General features: G+C 37.7%; 2 protein-coding genes across 10 annotated transcripts in view; one reads left to right on the forward strand and one right to left on the reverse strand.

Moving 5' to 3' along the window:
• The window catches only part of SCRN3 (secernin 3), a 345,735-nt gene that overhangs the window by 19,960 nt on the left and 304,249 nt on the right, over positions 1-21,526 (reverse strand). Inside the window, exons 1-5 of one of the 8 annotated variants that reach the window (XM_082689556.1) lie at positions 6,396-6,452; positions 4,892-5,112; positions 4,087-4,255; positions 1,983-2,164; positions 756-955 (exon numbers count right to left, since the gene is read on the reverse strand). In XM_082689556.1, the coding sequence (XP_082545682.1) occupies positions 756-955; positions 1,983-2,164; positions 4,087-4,245 (541 nt within the window). In that variant the 5' untranslated portion in view covers positions 4,246-4,255; positions 4,892-5,112; positions 6,396-6,452. The other 7 variants (XM_082689554.1, XM_082689557.1, XM_082689555.1 and 4 more) reach the window with 7 other exon arrangements.
• Positions 6,479-21,526, forward strand: part of CIRSR (corepressor of RBPJ and splicing regulator) — a 42,253-nt gene continuing 27,205 nt past the window's right edge. The window contains exons 1-7 of one of the 2 annotated variants that reach the window (XM_082689562.1): positions 6,479-6,645; positions 12,274-12,368; positions 16,565-16,638; positions 18,061-18,071; positions 18,158-18,222; positions 18,595-18,643; positions 19,375-19,492. In XM_082689562.1, the coding sequence (XP_082545688.1) occupies positions 6,574-6,645; positions 12,274-12,368; positions 16,565-16,638; positions 18,061-18,071; positions 18,158-18,222; positions 18,595-18,643; positions 19,375-19,492 (484 nt within the window). In that variant the 5' untranslated portion in view covers positions 6,479-6,573. The remainder of the gene's footprint in view (positions 6,646-12,273; positions 12,369-16,564; positions 16,639-18,060; positions 18,072-18,157; positions 18,223-18,594; positions 18,644-19,374; positions 19,493-21,526) is intronic. The other variant, XM_082689561.1, reaches the window with a different exon arrangement.

Below are 21,526 nucleotides of genomic sequence, written 5' to 3' on the forward strand. Positions count from 1 at the left end.
TGCAAATTATCTCCCCTGCAAAACTAGGAGATCCAGGCGGTAAGTCTGTAAAAGTACATGATCATGCTTGAGTATAAGGCTGTACTCTAATGAAAGAATATTGAACTGAGAGTCAGGATGATTTAAATTTAAATTTAAAGATTTAAATTCTTTCAATTGCTGCCTCAAGTAAAGCACTTCACATCTCCAGATTTCCTCACTTGAAAAATAAAAGGAATATATGGTCACTAAGAGACCATAAAAAAATACAAAGCATCGTAAAACAATCAAATTGTGTTATTATACTCAATGTTTACACTTTACTATTGTATCAGTATATTCTTTCCAGCCACTAGCTGACAGACTCTAATCCCCAGAAGTACTCCCCTTTCCTTACCTCCATATCCACATGCAATAAAAAGTTTGAGTGCAGGCCAAAGTTAAAAGAGGAAGAAATGGCAAGGGGTTATCAAGAACTGGAAAAGTACTATAACAGTCAAAAGAGGCAGCACAGAAAATATATACAGATTACATAAAATTAGTATCATAATATGAAAAATAGAGAACACCACCTTTTTCTCTTTTTCAGAAAAGCTCTTTGTAGCACTCTTTCACTGTTAACATTCTTTCAAATTTTTTCATTTCCCCTGCAGATCCACCCTTCATTGCACCGGATTATAAATCTTGAGAAACAATTAAATACAATGTCTGTATTTAAGGGGGTTATTTTATTAATTATAAGATAATTTTTTTTAATCATGAAAAGTTGTCCATACCTTGTACTTTTTCTGCAGCCCAGTACTTTCCTGCAGTCTCCAGAATCCACGCTTCCTTCCTATCAGCTATCAGGAAACTATTGTGATAGCTAAATACCATCCTACCCTCTGAACAATTTCCACCCTGGCCATATTTTTCTAATAGATCAACAATGACATTGAGGGCTTTTTCAGCTGTATCAGCTCTTTCAAGGCCAAGTCTAAAATAAAAATAAAAGTTTTCAGATTAAAAGAAATTTCCATCATTTCCCTTAAATAATTTCATGCACATGAGATTTTTTTGTTTATTTTCAAAGCAAAAGTTCTTTCAAGTTAATGGATAAACTGAAACCCAACTTCTAAGCCATTCCTTCTAAAGCTAGTTTGGAATCATGAAAACGGTCTTTGGAATCAGATCAATGTTCAAATTCCAACTTGGTAATTTATTGGCAAGTTGCTTTATCTCAGTATCTCATCTATAAAATGAGGATAATAATATTTAGCCCATGAGGTTACTGTGAGAATTAAGGTCTGATAAAATGTTAGGTACTATTTTACATAATTCACATAAAAGAATCATAATTTTCAAGTCCTTCCCTTCTCCCAATTAATGATCTTTGAAGTCTACAAATTACATGCCTATATAAGCATACTTTGGAGATACTGCAGGTTCAGTTTCAGACCACTGGAATAAAATGAGTATTGCAAAAAGTGAGTCAAATGAATTTTCTGATTCTCCAGTGCATATAAAAGTTATGTTTACACTATACTATAGTCTATTAAGTGTGCAACAGCAGTATGTCCAAAAGGCAATTACATACCTTAATTTAAAAATAAATTGAAAAAGACTTCATTGCTAAAAAATGCCAACCATCATCTGAGCTTTCAACAAGTTATAATCACTAATCACAGATCATTATAACCAATATAATAATAATAAAAACTTTTTGAAATATTGTGAGAATTACCAAATGTGACAGAGACGCAAAGTGAGCATGTGCTAATGGAAAAATGGTGCCAATAGACTTGCCTAACATAACACTGCCACAAACCTTCAATTTGTAAACACTGCAGTATCTGTGAAGTGTAATAAGGCAAAGCGTAACAAGATGAGGTAAGTCTGTACTCTGAAGAATTTTAACACAAACTATAAAGTGTCAATGTCCAAAATATGGGAAAAAGAGGAAAATAAAACTTGTAAGAGTTTTAGACAATTTCCGTACTGAAAAAGTATAATTAAAAAATAACCTGACAAGGTCCATGCCCAGTAGTGCTTCTTCATCACAAACTTCTTCTCTTCCCCAAACAGCTTCATTTCCAATGCAGACTCCATGCTCATTGGCTCCCATTTCTGCCCCCCATAACCAAGATGGGCGACTAAGGACAACAGCATATGTTTCAGGAACTTGATCAATTTCTATGTAAGTACACTGTAAAGAAAGTCATAGCAACAACCATAAAACCAAAAAAGAAAAAGTTATCAAGTTGCAGAATCTTAAAAATAAATCAAAAGGCTTGTCCACTATGAAATAAAGTATAACTTAAAATTTTCAATAATAAAGTTACTACCCTTAAAATATATTCAAAATTGACCCTAAAGCTTTTATTCATTCAAATATTTATTAAGCATCTATTACAAAGTACTCTGCCAAGAGATATATCAGTTATAAAGATGAATCAGGTATAGATCTTGCTTTTGAGAAACTAAGGCTTGTACACTAACTAAAATACAACAAAATGTAAAGTATAAGGGCCGTTAAGAAAAATAAAAATGAGGGGCACCTGAGTGGCTCAATGGGTTAAAGCCTCTGCCTTCGGCTCAGGTCATGATCCCAGGGTCCTGGGATCGAGCCCGCATCGGGCTCTCTGCTCAGCGGCAAGCCTGCTTCCCCCCTCTCACTCTGCCTGCCTCTCTGCCTACTTATGATCTCTCTCTGTCAAATAAATAAATAAAATCTTTAAAAAAAAAAAAAAGAAAAGTAAAAATGAGATGTTAATGTAAGCTCAAAAGAGAGATGGTTTCTAGGTATGAAATCTTTAAACATTTTGTAGAGGAAGATATAATTAGTTGAAGCTTAAAGGGATTGGATCTCAATCTCAACATCCAGTATTTCTTGGATGTGAGGGCGATCTGGCTGCGACATCTGTCACCCCATTGATCGCCAGGGTTGATTCGGCTGATCTGGCTGGCTAGGCGGGTGTCCCCTTCCTCCCTCACCGCTCCATGTGCGTCCCTCCCGAAGCTGCGCGCTTGGTCGAAGAGGACGACCTTCCCCGATAGAGGAGAGGACCGTTCTTCAGTCAAGGGTATATGAGTAGCTGCGCTCCCCTGCTTGAACCTCCAAACAAGCTCAACATCCAGTATTTCTTAATTAGTAACATAAGTCCCATACGGTAGCCCTCATATACGAAAGAATTCCTATAGAAGCCTATGTAATATGTAGAAGTCACCCATCCGGTATGTCCACCATGGTGAAAAGAATAAGAACCACTGGTTTACAGAATATAAGAAATTTAAACATAAAGAGAGAAAGTAGAAATGGATCCAAGATGAATAAATAGTTTCAGCAAAAGAAAAAAAAGGTTTGCATACAGAAAAAATCTAATATTTAATATATTTTAGTATTCAAGTATCAATAAAATGAAATCTAAAAAATGCATAACTTAGCAATAAAAGCGTAATGTGAAACTTTAAGTTCCATGTTGAATGGATTTTTAACAAAAATTTTCAAAGGATCCTTTAATTAATGTGTATACTACCAAATGACTGCAGAAAATGCATGTTAATAATGTTATTACAAGGCCCCAAAAGAATGGAATGACTTTCCCTATTCTACACCAATCAGAATACTTTCTGTCCATCAAGCTCCAGCTGAAACCCCAGCTCCCGGTGAAGTCTTCCTCGATCTCTAGTCTGAATTAACTGCTCCTTCTCCACTGTTGTCACAACTCATTGCTCTTACTTACATCAGTATTTAAATCACCCTACCTTATAATGGGGTTAGTTATATATACATCGTATTCCTCTACTAGACTCCAAGCTCCTGGAAGACAGAACTAGTTTTGATAGTAGGCTTTAAATCCCTGCCCTATTTGACAAGCTTGAGTATGATAAACATTCAAATGTTTGATCAAAGAATTAACAAATATTTTTATTGTTATTTCAGCTTCCTCCAAATCATTGAAATAAAAGACCAGAAATCTAGTTCTGACTGAAATTATTTTTCAAATTTAAATCCTTGAATTTTTAACTTCCATAGTCCCTGCCAAATAGCTAGCTAATGATTTTTTTAAAGCTGGTTATGATATTTTTAAAGAAAACAATTGTAAAAAAAACATGTACTTCCCCTACCTGAAGATGTTCTCTCAGGTTATCATGAACTGCAGCAGGAAAATAAACCACCTCCTGTACTTCATCGCACAATCTATCTGAATTTTTTCCAAAAATAATCCTGTTACCAGCAGTTGCTGGAGGTAGTGCCACAAAAGTATCACAAGAACAAGGTTCCATTTTTTTAAAACTAAAAAAACAAACAAAAACATAGAAAATTCAAAATAAAAAGAGAAAAATGTTTTTAGTATATAAAAAGCAAAGAATTGAACTTGATGACCAAGGGATATTACTGCCATACCTAATACAGGGTGTCCATTAAAGTTTTAAACTTTATACTGAACTACAAAAATCAGTAAGAAAACAACATGAGAATGAATCTTATACTACCAGAATCAGTAAGAAAATAGCAATCACCAGTACTTTCTTCTAGTCTCTAGGTCAAATTTATCCTCTAAGATCTTCCTCTCCTGAAGTCTTCCCTGAATCTTTCACTATTTCCATATTTGAGAATCCCTGAACTTAACTCTACTGCTATGATGACCATATCTGTGTATACACATGAGTTACTATATTTGTGCACATATATGTGTCTCCTTTTGGACAGTAAGATCCTTGAGGGCTAGGAATATGTTTTATTAATCTTTGTATTCTCATCACCTGAACTTATGAAAAGTCCCAGTATTTCCTCAAACAAGACGAATACACAGATTATAACACTGAGAAGACTAAAATTTTAAAGACTCACTGAATCAGATAAATACAAAAACATGTCAGTAAAATTCCAAATTGTTGATATTTCCAGGAAGAAGTTCGCATACATAACTCTGTAAATCCTGATTGTAGAATTTAGTATCAAGATTGTGTTTTCAGGGTGCCTGGGTGGCTCAGTGGGTTAAGCATCTGCCTTAGGCTCAGGTCATGATCTCAGAGTCCTGGGATGGAGCCCCACATCGGGCTCTCTGCTCAGCGGGGGGCCTGCTTCCTCCTCTCTCTCTGCCTGCCTCTCTGCCTGCTTGTGATCTCCGTCTGTCAAATAAATAAAATCTTTAAAAAGAAAAAAAAAAGATTGTGTTTTCATTTTTAATTGGAAAATCTTAAATCCTCAATTTTCGTAGAACGTTATTTGTTCCCAGAATGGAGAGATTGTTTTAGAGTTCCCTGCTTTCCTTTATTTTATAATGCCCAAACTTTAAAATGGCTTTACACAAACAGATGCTAGCAATTTAAAAACAAAATGTAAATCTAATAAATGTTTCATTCAAAAAACAAAGTGAGTCAAGTAAGAAACACCTTTAGCCTGCAACTCCTAAGATTTTTCTTTTCTTCAGTTATGGATGGTTCCTCAGTTATAGGGTAGCTGCTGTTTTCTGTGTGAATTTCAACCTTTATGTCCTGGATCGCCTTCTCTTTGTGTTCCAAAGTTATTTCTACCACTGCATAACCTCGGCAGGCTATTTACTCTCAATCTAAACCCTCTGCTTCACCAGTACGTATCTCAGGAGGCTGTTACTAGAATATAGTAAGACAGTGTGTAAAACTTGTTTTGCGTAGTGCCTGAAACATATCAGACACGCAAAAGAAAGCTGTTAGGTTATTATCGGACAGAAGAGTAAATTTCTCACAAAAGGTTTATTCTTGCTATCACACCCACTGCCTCCCTGAGAGAGGACTGGATTGGTGGATCCCCCAGAGCGGTAGTAGCCACGTCCACTAAAAACCCTGGGGGAGGGGGGCCTCAAGGGCCGTCAAGCTGCATTAGATGATCAGGGCTGACTGGGGTCAGACGAGAAGCTAAGGAAGCACGCCACCACCCAGCCCATTTAGAAGGGCAAGGCTTGAGAGCCCTTACGAACTCCTAGTACGCGTTCATCATTCAGTAAACGTTCACGAACATCTTTCTGAGCCAGACGCTGTACAGCTGGTGACAAAAGAGAATCCTCGCCTTTGTGGAGCTGGCATTCTATTTTAAATGCTTTGGTTCACCCACAGTTTTGCGAAACATCACATCGTTTGATCCCTACGAAAGTACCACAGTTTGGGCAAGAAAGAGTGTTTTCACAATAAATAGGTGCGGAAAACTTCATGGGAACTAGAGTCAGAGACCACAGAATTAAGGGCTCGAACTTCAAACACCCCTCCCCACCCAGCACGCACTCCACACCTCAGCTGCTGCCGCTCGGCCCGCAGCCCGCTCACCTCAGACCCCGGCTCCCTCCTGCAGCACCCGCCTCCAGTCCCGCCCGCGAAGCCCCTCGCGGATTCCCACTTCCCACCTCCGCTACGCAAATGCCTCCCCACTCACGCCCCTCCCCCGGCCTAGGACCTACCCTCAATGAAAGGGGGAAGGGCGTGCTGCGGTAGGCGGAGGCGCTAGACGCCGGAAGCTGTCACCTTTGACCGCGGAAGTTCCCGCTGCCCCTGGCGGCGCAGTTCCGGTTAGGCGGCAGTGTTTGTTTACGTTACTTACGGGTCCCGTAGCTACCTTTTCCCACGTTAGGCTTTAAGATGGGGAAATCTTTCGCCAATTTCATGTGCAAGAAGGACTTTCATCCCGCCTCCAAGTCCAATATCAAAAAAGTAAGTAAGGGAAGCCGGGGAGGGTTCTGGCCCTTGGCGTCTGGGTTCCCAGGGGCTTCTGGAGTTGAAAGTGGTGGCGTCTCTCGGATTCCTAGGATAGTCGCCTTCCGAGGCCTGAAGCCCTGCTCTTCTCGCACCTTCTTCTCCGCTGAGAAGCTCGCTGACAAAGCTGGCCCTCGACGCCTGTGTTACATCAGCCGGAGACGGGCAGCCTTCGTCTGTCGGCTTGTCAGCTATAATGTAGAGCTGTAAGATACGAAGAAGTCTGATCATAGGATTCCTCGTTACTTTCTCAGCTGATTCTGGTTTTGTCTTTTCGGATCCCAGGGATCGTGGCTTCTGAGCTCTGCCATCCTTTCCAAATGTGATTCCCTGTTTAAGATAAATCTTTTTTTTTTTTTTTAAGATTTTATTAATTTGAGAGAGCGCGCGCGAGAAGGAGAATAGAGGGAGAGGCTGAAGGAGAGGAGGAAGCAGACTCCCCGCTGATCAGGGAGCCCGATGAGGGACTCGATCTCAGGACTCCGGGATCAGGACCCCAGGGCAGACGCCTAACGATTGAGCTACCCTGGCGCCCCATATTTAAGATAAATCTTAAAACGGAAATAAAGTCACTTCTTGCTTCCTCTTTTTATCCCACCCGATAATGTAGCCTCTGTCAGATGACCTCTGAAGTTTGGCTCTTTATTTAACTTAATATTTTTTAATTGAAGTATACACAATGTTACATTGGGTTCAGATGCACAACGACGTTTGACTTTATGTATGTATTTGCTTATATTTTTTTAAAGTAATCTCTACACGGAACGTGGGGTTTGAACTCACAACCCCCGAGATCAGGAGTCACACGCTCTGCGACTGAGCTAGCTAGGCGCCCCCGTTTTGGCTTTTTAAATAATCAGTTACAGGTCAGCTGAGTGCAGTACAGAAAAACCCTGCTGAATAGTGTGGCAGTGGAAAGCAAAAGTGGTGAAGTAGGAAAAGTCTGACCTTGGAATCAGACCTGGGTTCTAGTTATTTCGGCACACTTTAGTCCTAAGACCTTACACAGATATTTAATATCCCTATCCTCAGTCTCCCAACCTGTGAATTTAAAGTGACCAGTTTCGGGAAGCCTAGGTGTCTCAGTAGTTAAGCTTCTGCCTTCCTTTTTGGGTCATGATCCCAGGGTGGTGGAATCGAGCCTTGCCTCTGGCTTTCTGCTCAGGGCCAGTAAGCCTCCTCCTCCTTCTCCTGCTTCCCCTGCTTTCATTCACTCTCCCACTGTCAAATAAATAAAATGAAATCTTAAAATAAATAAAATGACCAGTATCAGTTACCTTGACTTGAGAAATTGTTTTGAGGACTAAACAAAGGTATTTTGAAACAAAGTACCTAGCACTTGGCCCCACATTAGAGGGATTGCTCAATAAAATGTTAATTGCCCCTACACACAAACTTATTTATAACCTGCTTCTAAAAAACATGTGTTTGGGCGCCTCAGTGGGTTAGGCCGCTGCCTTTGGCTCAGGTCATGATCTCAGGGTCCTGGGATCGAGTCCCGCATCGGGCTCTCTGCTCAGCAGGGAGCCTGTTTCCTCCTCTCTCTCTCTCTCTCTCTGCCTGCCTCTCTGCCTACTTGTGATCTCTCTCTGTCAAATAAATAAAAATAAAATCTTTAAAAAAAAAATAAAATAAAAAACATGTGTTTACCCAGAGCTTCATCCTTGGCCTATGCCATATTTAATATGCTTTCCCAGACAATCACATCCAATTCATGGTTATAACTACTCCCTCTTTACTCCAGACTCAAATCTACATTCTAAATTTTCTCCCCCAAGCTCAAGGTACCTCAAGACAGCTATATACTAGACAATGCCATCTTGGTATATTACAGGCATCTCAAACTCAATATATCTGAAATGGATATATCTTTTATCCTAAATCTGCTCTTCTTTTTATACTTCATGCTTCATATTAGTAAGAAGTAGAGGTAGGAACACAATCCTTCATCCTGACACCAAAGCCAGAAATTCAAAATTCCATATCTAGATAGCTAATAAATTGTCTTACCTTCCAAATATCTGTTGAATTCATCTCTCCTCATTGTCACTACTGCCAATTTCATAGCTTAGACCCTCATTGTCTTCCGCCTAGACTGTTAAATTTCCTAACGGATTTTTCGTTGTTGTTGTTCCAGTCTTGACACCATTCTCTACATAGCTATCAGAATAATATTCTTTTAATTTGACAGTTTTGAGATATAATTCACATACCATATAATCATTCACTTAAAGTGTACTATTCAGTGGTTTTCAGTTTATTCTCAGACTTGTGCAGTCCCCACCACAATTTTAGAACATTTTCATCACCTCCACAAAAAACCTGTTCTTTGTTAGTAGTCTCTCTCCATTTGTCCTTAACCTCCTGTGCTCCCCCTCCCTGGGTAACCACCAACTTGCTTTTTATTTCTGTAGGTCTGCCTATTCTAGATGTTTCCTGTAAATGGAATCATGCACTGTGTGGCCTTTTATGAATCATTTCTTTTTCTTAGTATAATGTTTTAAAAGCTCATCCATGTTGTAGAATGTACTGGTATTGTATTCCTTTTTATTGCTGGATAATTCCATTGCATGGATATAGCACATTTTATTTATCCATTCATCAGTTGATGAATATTTGGGTTGTTTCCATAGAGTGGTCTTTTTTTATTTTTTAAGATTTTATTTATTTATTTGACAAGCAGAGGGAGTAGGAGAGGGAGAAGCAGGTTTCCTGTTGAGCAGGGAGCGTGATGTGGGGCTCAGTCCCAGGACTCTGAGATCATGATCTGAACAGGCAAACACTTAATGACTGAGCCACCCAGGCACCCCTGAGTGGTCTTTTTAAAGCACAAATCTTATCTCTTTTGGCTCCCTGTTAAAATATTGCAGGATTAAGACTTAGTTATCTGACTTAAATTTATTTTTCCTTCTTCATTCCCTATTGCTATCCTTCCTCAGATTTTATACTCCAGCAACACCAAACTACTTAATTCTTATTTTACATGTTTGGGATTTTGTCTGAGTTGTTCCCTCTACTGATAATATCTTACCCTGTTTTTTCCTTGGCAGAATTTTGATCCTCTTCAAAACCGTGCTTAATGTGTATGAAGTTACTTATATATGGGGTTATTTGTTGAAGCAGAGTTTAAGCAAAAGATTGGAAATCTCTTAAATGCCCATCAGTACAGCAGGAGACTAGTTAAATAAATGATGGGATAACTCCATGGTAGAATGATATTCAGTGCCGCCTCCCCCCAACACCAGGAAAGCTTTTATTTACTGATCTCGGGTAATTTTATTTATATATGCATTAAAACATCTTTGGAAAGATGTGTAAAAAATTATAACCTTGGGGGTACCTGGATGACTCAGTCATAAGCCTCTGCCTTCGGCTCAGGTCATGACCTAGGATCGAGCCCCACATTGGATTCCCTGTTCAGCTGGAAGCCTGCTTCTCCCTCTCCCACTCCCCCTACTTGTGTTCCCTCTCTTGCTGTGTCTCTCTCTCTCAAATAAAATCTTTAAAAAAAAAGAAAGAAAGAAAGAAAGAAAAATAAAAACGATAACCTTGGCTACCTGCAAACGTAGTTACTTAATTTAAAAACTAACCTCTAGGGGTGCTTGGGTGGCTCACTGGGTTGGGCCACTGCCTTTGGCTTGGGTCATGGTCTCAGGGTCCTGGGATTGAGCCCCCTGTTGGGCTCTGTGCTCAGCAGGGAGCCTGCTTCCCCTTCTGTCTCTGCCTGCATCTCTACCTACTTGTGATCTCTCTCTGTCAAATAAATAATTTTTTAAAAAATTAACCTCTAGGGATGCCTGGGTGGCTTAGTTGGTTGAGGGTCTGACTCTTGGTTTCACCTCAGGTCGTGATTTCAGGGCGGTGAAATGGAACTTCTTGTCAGGCTCCGTGCCCAGTGGGGAGTCCGCTTCAGAGTCTCTCATCCCTCACTCTTGTGAGCGTACTCTCTTTCTCTCTAAAATAAATAAATAAATCTTTTTAAAAATTTAACTTCTAAAAACCAAGACTTGCTATAAAGTATTCCATTATACCAGACTTCCTCCTGTCCTCTAATCACTATCGTGTTCTATTTATCTTATGCATATTTTTCTTATCCTGATACCAAACTTTATTATTATTTATACAATTCATTCTTCTTATTATGAAATAGCTTGAACATACAGAAAAGCTATATGATTTTTTGTTATCAGATTCTGAGCATTTTGAAGGCAAAAGTGCGTTATATTTTTATTCCAGTCCATGGTACTCGTTATGTATTGAGATTAGTACAATAACTTTGTAAAGCCTAGAGCTTTAAATAAATGGTAGTTATTCTGTTAGAAATAGTATGTTATTCATTTGAACGTTATTATTAATGTGTTACTCTACTAGGCAGTGACACCCTGCATGTCTTTGTTGGAGCTGTTTTCACTTTGAGCTATGGTGAAAATTCTAGATGTGCTTTTTACTGCTTATCCCAAATGTAGGGTTTTTTTTGTACTCTAACATTACGTTGGTAAGTATGAAGTCAGTGGAAGAAACTTTAAAGAAACTTACAACAAAAGAAACTTCTGGTATATGCTGTCCCTGAAGACTTCCTTTTCATTTCTGTTTTTGCTTTTATTTCCATATGAATTCCTTCTTGTCCACATCTCAGTGTCCCCTTAGAACCTTCCTATTTCATCACTACTCAAATACTGGTAACTACCCCTGTTTTGCTTCTAAAATTGAGCAATGGCAGTCTTGTCCTACACCTTCCTCGCCACACCTATCTTCCCCCACAGTTAATAATTATAATTTTATCAGTGTAAGTATTTGTCCTCCCAATTTATGTTCTTAAAACTCAGCATATTTGAGAAAAAGTTTTGACTTGCTATTTACATTGAATGGTTGTGAGATACTGTGTCCTTCACTTCACTCTAAAAGCAGTGGGAAGGCATTGATACCTTTTTACCCAAGAATTAACCTGATTAAGTATCTTCCCCTAAGTTGTGTGGGCTTTTTACCTCCACCACTTTTATAATTTTGAGGATTTCACATAGGGACACATTCATCCTGTGGTTTGGTGCCTTTGAGCAACTCCAAGACATTTGATACATCTCTGTGTTCTCTCTGTTTCCTCTCTTGTCTCTTCCCCTTTTTCTACAACTGCCTTTCAATTTCTTTTCTTTTTTTTCTTTTCTTTATCCTCCATCTCTCCTCTTTTGGAGTGTCTGTGTTACCCATTGGCATTTGTGGGCATTAGTTATTCCTACTGGTTGTGCCCTAGACTAGACATGTTCCATATAGAGAAATGGTCATTCTCTTTTCTGAGATAAGACTCAGACTTATCTTTTCTGAGATAAGACTCAAGAAGCTGTTGTACAACAGGTGCTCAAAGTGGTTCTTGAGTTTGATATTTTTGCCTGAAAGTTTAGCTGTTTAGAATGACTACATTTAAGGACCTGTATCAAGGCACAAATCAGACTTTTTAGCTGTTATTTTGTGGTGATGTAATTACGGCCAAAATGGGTTATGTTGTAAGCTATATATGATAACATTTTATATTTCATTATAAAGAAAAGCAAACTTTCTATTTAACTTAAATTTTTTACTTCATTAATTTAGGTATGGATGGCAGAACAGAAAATATCATATGATAAGAAGAAACAAGAAGAATTAATGCAACAATATCTTAAAGAACAAGAATCATATGATAATAGGTGAGAAATTCCACTATGCTAGTGCTTTTATTTGTGTGTGTGTGGTTGGCTTTTTTAAAAATTCAGCTAATTTACATATAATGTATTACTAGTTTCAGAGATAGAGTTCAGTGATTTACCAGTCTTATATAATATCCAGTTATTACATCATGTATTATGCAGTTGCTTGCCTTCCCTCCAGCAACCCTCAGTTTGTTTCCAATGATTAAGAGTTTCTTATGGTTTGTCTCACTCTCTGATTTTGTCTTGTTTTATTTTTGCCTCTCTTCCCAATGATCATCTGTTTTGTTTCTTAAATTCCACAGATCAGTGAGGTCATATGATAATTGTCATTCTCTGATTGACTTATTTTGCTTCTATGCTAGTGTTTTTAGAATAAACAATTGCATGAGAATGATCACTTATTAAATCATATATTAAATTAGCTTTATTGAATTGAATGCCCCAGTGATAGGATTCTATTTCCTATTTCCTCTTTACTTTTATATCTGTACACTGCCACTTTTTCCAACCATATCCATAATTCACATAAAACATAAGTTAAGGGGCACCTGGGTGACTCAGTGGGTTGAGTCTCTGCCTTCGGCTTGGGTCGTGGTCTTGGTATCCTGGGATCGAGCCCCACATTGGACTCTCTGCTCAGTGGGGTGGCTGCTTCCCCCTCTCTCTCTGCCTGCCTCTCCGCCTACTTGTGATCTCTCTCTGTCAAATAAATAAACAAAATCTTAAAAAAAAAAAAAAGTTAATGTGACTCCATGTACAGTTTATAAGCAAATCCCAACTTAGGTAAAGCTTGGAAGAACAATGAAGTCTATACTCAAACTACTGAGACTGCTTTGTAGAGATATTTCTTTAGCATACACTGAAATGAAGGGATGCACAGAGCACCTTCAAGAAGTAAAATGAATTGTGTCTACTTGACCTACATGTCATCCATCTGCTAAAGGCAGGATCATAGCTAGAGTCCTTTATTGGTTTATTCCAGCGTAGTATCTGCCCTTTATGTGTTGTCATTTTATGGTTTTTTTTTTTTTTAAGATTTTATTTATTTATTTATTTGACAGAGCGAGCAAGAGAGAGAACATAAGCAGGGGGAGTGGGAGAGGGAGAAACAGGCTTCTTCCTGCCAAGCAGGGAGCCTGCTGTAGAGCTTGATCCCAGGGATTCTTGACCTGAGCCAAAGGCAGATATGTAACAAATGAGCCATCCAGGTGCCCCTCGTTTTATGTTTATATTGCCAAGTCTAACTCACGCTGGTTGCTCTTGGTTAATCAAGCAAGTGAATAGTGCTACTTTAGTTATATAGACCATACTTTCTTCAGTTCATTTCTGTTCTTCATCAAAATATGGAACATAAGTACTACTAAACTGTTACCGAATATTCTCTTTAAAACATAGCATATCAGGGGGCACCTGGGTGGCTCAGTGGGTTAAGCCTCTGCCTTCGGCTCAGGTCTTGATCTCAGGGTCCTGGGATTGAGCCCCACATCAAGCTCCCTGCTCCATGGGAAGCCTGTTCTTCCTCTCGCACTCTCCCTGCTTGTGTTCCCTCTCTCACTGTGTCTCTCTATGTCAAATAAATAAAATCTTTAAAATAAACAAAATATATCAAGAGAGAAATTACAGAAATATTTCAGTTTCAATTAAGTACTTTTAATTACAGAAATTTTTAGTTTCAATTAAGTACTTTCCTCACTAATTCTATATAATCTGGTTAGCTTAATTATTGAGTACCTACTTTCATGCAAGACAATAAATAGCAGTGGGCCTCTTTGTTATAGGGGTCTATAAAAAATGTGATACATGGTTTGTCTCAGTTGTATTGTTTGTTTGTTTTAATTAAGTAGGCTGCATGCCTAACATGAGACTTTTTTTTTTTTAAAGATTTTATTTATTTGACAGAGATCACAAGTAGGCAGAGAGGCAGGCAGAGAGAGAAAGAGGAGTTAGTAGGCTCCCCGCAGAGCAGAGAGCCCCATGCGGGGCTCGATCCCAGGACCCTGGGATCATGACCTGAGCCGAAGGCAGAGGCTTTAACCCACTGAGCCACCCAGGCGCCCCAACATGAGTCTTTTAACTCGAGCCCCCGAGATCAAGAGTCAAGCGTTCTACCAACTGAAGTAGTCAGGCACTCCCTATTTATTCTTTATCTTAAAAAAAAGAGTTACTTTATTCTCTTTGTAATTTAATATTTGAAGCTTAATTATGTATTTCTATCAGTATGGATTCAGGGATATTTAGTTAATGGGTTATAAACCAATACTATTGTTACTTACTTTAGTGCTCAGATTGTTTCAGTTTTGGCCTTTGACTGCTCTGCCAGCTTGGCTCCTATATCCAACCTCTGGTAACCACTATTTTACTTTCTGTCTCTATGGATTTGCCTATTATAGGTGCCTCTTGTAAGCAGAATAAAAATATTTGTCTTTGCGTCTGACTTACTTCACTTAGCGCAGTGTGTTCAAGATTCATCTGTATTATAGCATGTGTCAGAACTTTTTTTCTTTTTGTGGTTAAATAATATTCCTTTGTGTATATATATACCGTATTTTGTTTATGCTTCTGCCTTTGTGAGTAATGCTTTTGTCAACATTGGCATGCAAGTAGTTCAAGTCCCTGTTTTCAGTTCTTTTAGGTATATACTTAGGAATAGATTTGCTGAATCATATAGTAATTCTCTGTTTAGCTTTTAAAAAACCACCGAACTCTTCCATAGTAGCTGCACCATTTTACATTCCTACCAGTCATGCACAAGGGTTCCATTTTCTCTATGTTCTTACCAACATTTATTATTTTCCTTTTTTTTTATAGTAGCCATCCTAATTAGTGTGAGGCGGTAGCTCATTGTTTTAATTTATATTTCTCTAGTAATTAGTGATACTGAGCTTTCTATGTGCTTGATTTTAACTTCTAAAATAGTGTTAATTTAATATATAATCTGTTAAAAGTGTATTTTGGCTCTAAGTATATGTATTTACAGAGTGTTGGAACCATCACCATAATCTAATATCAGAACATGTTGTACCCGTTAGCTGTTATTTCCCATTCCCACACCCTGTCCTTCTGTCAACCCTAAGCAGCTACTACTTTACTTTCTGTCTCTGTAGATTTGCATATTCTGAACTTGGCATATAAATGGGATCATACATATAAATGGTCTTTTGTGACTGGCTTCTTTCACTTGGTATAATGTTTTTGAAGTTCATCTTTTTTGTAGCATGTATCAGTAGTTCATTCCTTTTTATTGCAAAATAATATTCCATTGTATGGATATAGATCCTGTCATCCATTTTTTCTCTCTCTCTTTTTTTTTCTCTTTTTTTAACTGTTCTTTATAAATTCCAGTGGAAATAAGAGAAGAATGATAATTATGTAATAGACCCTTTGTGATTGCCTTTCTCAAATATAAGAGGAGATTCTATTCACTTTTTAGCTTTCATCTTTATAATCAGTACTTACTTGGATCTTATGAATTAAAACTTTAACTCAGCCATTCAATTTATTGCAGAGCTTTTTTTTTTTCTTTTTTTAAATTACGGCATATCTCTCTAAACAGAACCTAAACTGGGAACTTCAGTGTTAGGACTATAAAGAAAATGATTTTTGAGGTGCAGCAGACATTGATTCCATCATAGTAATTAACCTGTTGTAGAATATCTTAAACTATTCTCTCCTCTTTGGCCTCATCAAAGAATTTGATTCTCCTATTGACTTTGACTCTTATTACAAGCATTAATTGGATTTGACTTTCTAAAGAAATTCCAGAGAGACTCTTTTTTCCAAAACTGATCCCTCACAATTAAGAAAAAATGTTGGCACTATTTAACTTAATTCCAAATTTGTGCTGGCATATAGGATTTCAAAGCTGTCATTATTTCCATAGCATTTCAAAGTTTAAGAAAAGCATGTGAGAGGGACCGTGGCATTTTCCCCCTTTTCTGTTGGAAGGGCGAAGATCTCTCAGGTAATGAGAAAGTCTCAGAAATTAAAACCAGTTACTAAAGAGGCAGCACTGTTTGAATTTCCTTCCATTCATGTACTTCAGATGTAATATGATCAGTGAAGTAAAGTTTTGGAACTTTATCTCTGACAAAAATATTTTCTGTTAATTTCCTTAGGGTTTTGAGAGATGAGGAATATTTATTCTGTAACTTTTTCCTCCTATGTAAAATTGTTAACTTTCTTGTTTCACTTAGGTTGCTTATGGGAGATGAACGTGTAAAGAATGGCCTTAATTTCATGTATGAGGCCCCACCAGGAGCTAAAAAAGGTACTTGCCTCATTTCCTTTTCTTAGTCTTTGATGTGTTTACAACTAAAGATTGAGAACTATTATGACAGACTTTTTAAAAAAATTGTTCGTCATCTTTCGGGGCTCCTGGGTGGCTCAGTTGGTTGTGTCCAACTCTTGATTTGGGCTCAGGTCATGATCTCAGGGTCATGAGATTAAGCCCCACATGGGGCTCTGTGCTTAGCGCAGAGTCAGCTTGGGATTCTCTCTCCCTCTCCCCGCTTCCATTCTCTCTGAATAAATAAATTTGTATATAAATAATCTTCAAATAAATACATACATACCTAAAGGTTGCTCTTCATCTTTTAAAGTTGCTATTATTCTGTAAATACAATTTTAAAACACTGAAATCAGGGGCGCCTGGGTGACTAAGTGGGTTAAGCCTCTGCCTTCGGCTCAAGTCATGATCTCAGGGTCCTGGGATCGAGCCCCATGTTGGGCTCTCTGCTCAGTGGGGAGCCTGCTTCTCCTCTCCTTTTGCCTGCCTCTCTGCCTACTTGTGATCTCTTATTCTGTCAAATAAATAAAATCTTTAAAGAAATAAAAATAAAAGTAAAATACCAAAATCCAGTATAATAGAGTAAATATTAGAAATAATCGTCTAATCTAGTAATATTTTGTGACTTGACTTCTTTTAATGACTTGAACTTTGAGGAGGAAAAATTGTCAGCATCAACAGAAGTGCACTTATTTTATAAATTTGTGTATACATCTTTAGTCCTGCTTAATATACATATAGATAGCATAATATTCTAACAATGAAAAATAAAAAAGTTTAAAAACTAGGAATTAGGGACACCTGGATGGCTCAGTCATTGTCTACCTTTGGCTCAGGTCATGATCCCCAGGTCCTGGGATCAAGCTCCACAATAGGCTCCTTGCTCAGCGGGAAGCCTGCTTCTCCCTTTTCCCTCCTCCTGCTTGTGTTCCCTCTCTTGCTCTGTCTCTGTCAAATAAGTAAAAACAACAACAACAAAACTAGGAATTAGCATGCTTATTACATACTATCTTGTTCAATATTGTATTTCTCCTTTCTTTTAAAAAAAGATTTTATTTATTTGACAGACAGAGATCACAAGTAGGCAGAGAGAGAGTAGGAAGGAGGCTCCCTGCTGAGCAGAGAGCCCGATTCGGGGCTGGATCCCAGGACCCTTGGCTCATGACCTGAGCCAAAGACAGAGGCTTTAACCCACTGAGCCACCCAGATGCCCAATATTGTATTTATCCTTTAGAGATTTGAATTTTATCTTATGAAAGAAGAGAAAAGTAAACCAATAATTTCTTACAAGTTATAATTAAATACCATGACATCATAATATAGTATATGATAGTTGACTTTAGTGTTGAAGTTTTTAACTTGAACTCCCTTTTTTTTCTCCCATGTCTTTGATATGCAATCAAGAAAACAAAGAGGTAAAGTACTATTTTCTGTGTTTGGATTTACTTGGCAATTGTAATTTTATGGAAAAATTGAAAGACTTCTTACTGAATGTTTTTAGAAAGAAGAAACAGAAGGAGAGACTGAATACAAATTTGAATGGCAGAAAGGAGCCCCCCGGGAAAAGTAAGAGCCAGTTTTCTTTTAAAACGAAATACATATCACTAATTTTATCTAATATCCCATCTTATATTGTCTTTTCCTTCACTAGCATAGGCAACTAATACTAAAGGTATTTTAGATTATTTGTTTTATACAACTAATATACTTGATCATAAACTTTAATTTTGTATAGTTTTCCATTTTTTAAATCACTAATCATCAAACTGGACAATTAATAAGTAAGTGGTGTTTGGAAATGCTAAATAGATTTCATAGTCTGTGTGTTTATTGAAGTTACACATTTTATAATGTATTTAGAACTATAAAACTACTTTCAGAATAACTGCCGTTTATTAAATTGTTTTTAATACTATGTACATATTCTCTACTTAATAGATATGCCAAAGATGACATGAACATCAGAGATCAGCCCTTTGGTATTCAGGCAAGTGAGCCATATTTTACTTTGTAAGAATAATTTTTATTTAATAAATACTTCTTACAAAAGGTATGTAAGCTGAAAAGGGCTCTGTGGTGTTGATTTGAACCAGATAGTAAAAGGACTAGGAGAGAAAACATTAAATGTAGTAGACTGATAAAATGTCTGTGCTTTCTCTCTCTCTGTGTCAAATAAATAAAATCCTTTTAAAAAAAAGAGAGAATTTAAGATTAAGCCATGACATAATTCTTTTTTGGTATTTTACCATTTCTTTCTGAATGACATTGTTTTATTGCCACCAAGTAACAGTCAAAACACAATAGGATTCAGCTTAGCTTTTAGGCAGAATTTTAAAAGATTTTAGTATTTATGTTAAATTACCAAATATGTTGATGGAGTCGTTCACTGGAAATCTTTTTTTTTTTTTTAAGATTTTATTTATTTATTTGACAGAGATCACAAGTAGGCAGAGAGGCAGGCAGAGAGAGAGAGAGAGAGGGGAGGAAGCAGGCTCCCTGCTGAGCAGAGAGCCTGATGCGGGACTCGATCCCAGGACCCTGAGATCATGACCTGAGCCGAAGGCAGCGGCTTAACCCACTGAGCCACCCAGGCGCCCTCACTGGAAATCTTTTAAAAATGACAGTAATTTAACTTAAACTCTACCAAGAAGTAGAGATTTGAACATTTGTTAGATTCTTACTATCTTACTAACTAAAATAACGTTCACTATTTCTCAGGTTCGAAATGTGAGGTGCATTAAATGTCACAAATGGGGTCATGTCAACACAGATCGAGAATGTCCTCTGTTTGGTCTTTCTGGAATCAATGCAAGTTCAGTTCCCACTGATGGCTCAGGTAAGCACTAGACATGAATTATGTTTGTTTTAGAATTTGTATCAAGGACAAACAAGGAAAGATAATATTTTTCTTAATCTCTCTGGGTATTATTTTCCTTTGTTGGGTTTTTTTTTTTTTTTTGGACTAAGTCATGTATCCAAAATATGATAGTCAGTGGGAAACTCTGATAATATATTTTGAATTTGAAATGCTGTTAGAATTTAATTTTTCTAGCCCAGGACCCTATAAACTTCATTTTAAAGGTAAGAGATATACTAAGCATAGTTCATTAAGTCATTAAGTTAGTAATCTAAAAATAGAAGGAAGAAATGGTTATTTCTCATATTCATGTCCTCCAGAATTATAAATGTAGGCTGACTAGCAGACTCAGCAATTACATCATTTTAGTTCAGAGATAAAATCAAAACTGAGTTTAAAAAGATGTTAAATACTTTAAAATTGAGTTTTACTTGCTAGTTATTTACCTTCCTACATATTATTGACAACTTAAAAATATTTGTCTAATTTGGTTTGGCTCATTTGAGTTCTCAGATATTGAAGCTGAGAAGTTTTAAATTTATCAGTGCCTTATTAGTATATTATTGAAACAACCACACCAGTCCAACTTTAAGTCATAATAAATTAAATATAACCTTAACTCTGTAATCTTAAATTACTTCACTTTTATGAGCTTCAACTCATCTTAAAATAAGGTTGATAGTATAACTCAAGAGGTTTTTCAGCATTATTTAAGAAGTTGTAGAACCTTTCCTAAAACACTGTCTTACATGAAACCCCAGTATATAAACCAGGTATTAAGGTAGAGCTGCTGTACTGAAGTAGATGCTCTGGGCGTGAAGGCCTATCCCCTCACTTCCCCAGCCCTCTGATGCACTTTTTTGGACTCTCAGGCTTTCACTACCACCTTTGAGCACAAGGTTCACTGTCAATCAGCATAAGACCTTCAGCTTCTATTCTCTTACCAGAGATCCTGCTCCCTTCCAGCAAGCCAGGGGCAGGTTTTAGGATTCAGGATGCCAGTGCCCATATTAAGAGTTTAGGAATTTGATCCATTATCAAGTTTGACAGTGGGTTTTTGTTTTTTTCATTTTTATGTTTATATTATTTTTTATTTTTTTTAAGTAGGCTCCACGCCCATTGTGGAGCCCAGTGCAGGGCTTGTATTCACAACCCTGAGATCAAGATCTGAGTTGAGACCAATAGTTGGAGACTCAACTGACTGATCCACCAAGGAGCCGCTTGACACTGTTTCTTTTATGGTGTTATGCATATTAGAACGGGTAGAGAAGTACACAGAATATTACAATAGATTTTTTGTTTTAATCCTTACTTCTCTAAAGAAGGTTTAGAAATCACATTTTACCTAGAGGGAAACTATTTGCTCAGTGGTGAGAGAATGTTGGTCTGTACCTGGCAATCTCTGACGAAAGAATATCATACTGATTCCACAGTGCAGGTACTCTTAAAACCCACATACTGCTGGTTCCCTCTTCCCCTTCCCCCACTCAACTGATGAAATATTGTTGGCTCAAATATTTCTGACCACTAATTTTAATAGTCATAGGAATCTGATATTGTCTCTGAAAAGTATATATGTTTTCTGGAAGGGGTTGCATCTTTCTTATTTTTCCTTCACTCCAGCCTTATGGTGCCCTTACAACTCTGTAGCTCCTGTATTGGCTAGGAGCAGACACAAGTGGTAATGGTTGTCTTTGTCCCCAACTTCATTTCACTTTGATCCTCCTTCTGAGAGAAAGAGTAGGATAGACTCCAGACTAGTAATCAGTAGACCTGCTTTGTCTTGATTCTGTATTAGACAGTCTGTAAAAGCAATCAGAAGAACTTGTGCTGTTAACCTATTTTTAAGAGTATTGGAAATGGTAAGGGGCGCCTGGGTGGCTTAATTGGTCAAGTGTCTGCTTTCTGCTCAGGTCATGATCCTGGGTGCCTGGGATTGAGCCCCACATCGGGCTCTCCCTGCTCACTGGGGAGCCTGCTTCTCCCTCTCCATCTGCCCCTCCCCCTGCTTAT

Source organism: Mustela nivalis, assembly GCF_964662115.1.
Source record: "Mustela nivalis genome assembly, chromosome: 11".
Classification (NCBI taxonomy): Eukaryota; Metazoa; Chordata; class Mammalia; order Carnivora; family Mustelidae; genus Mustela; species Mustela nivalis.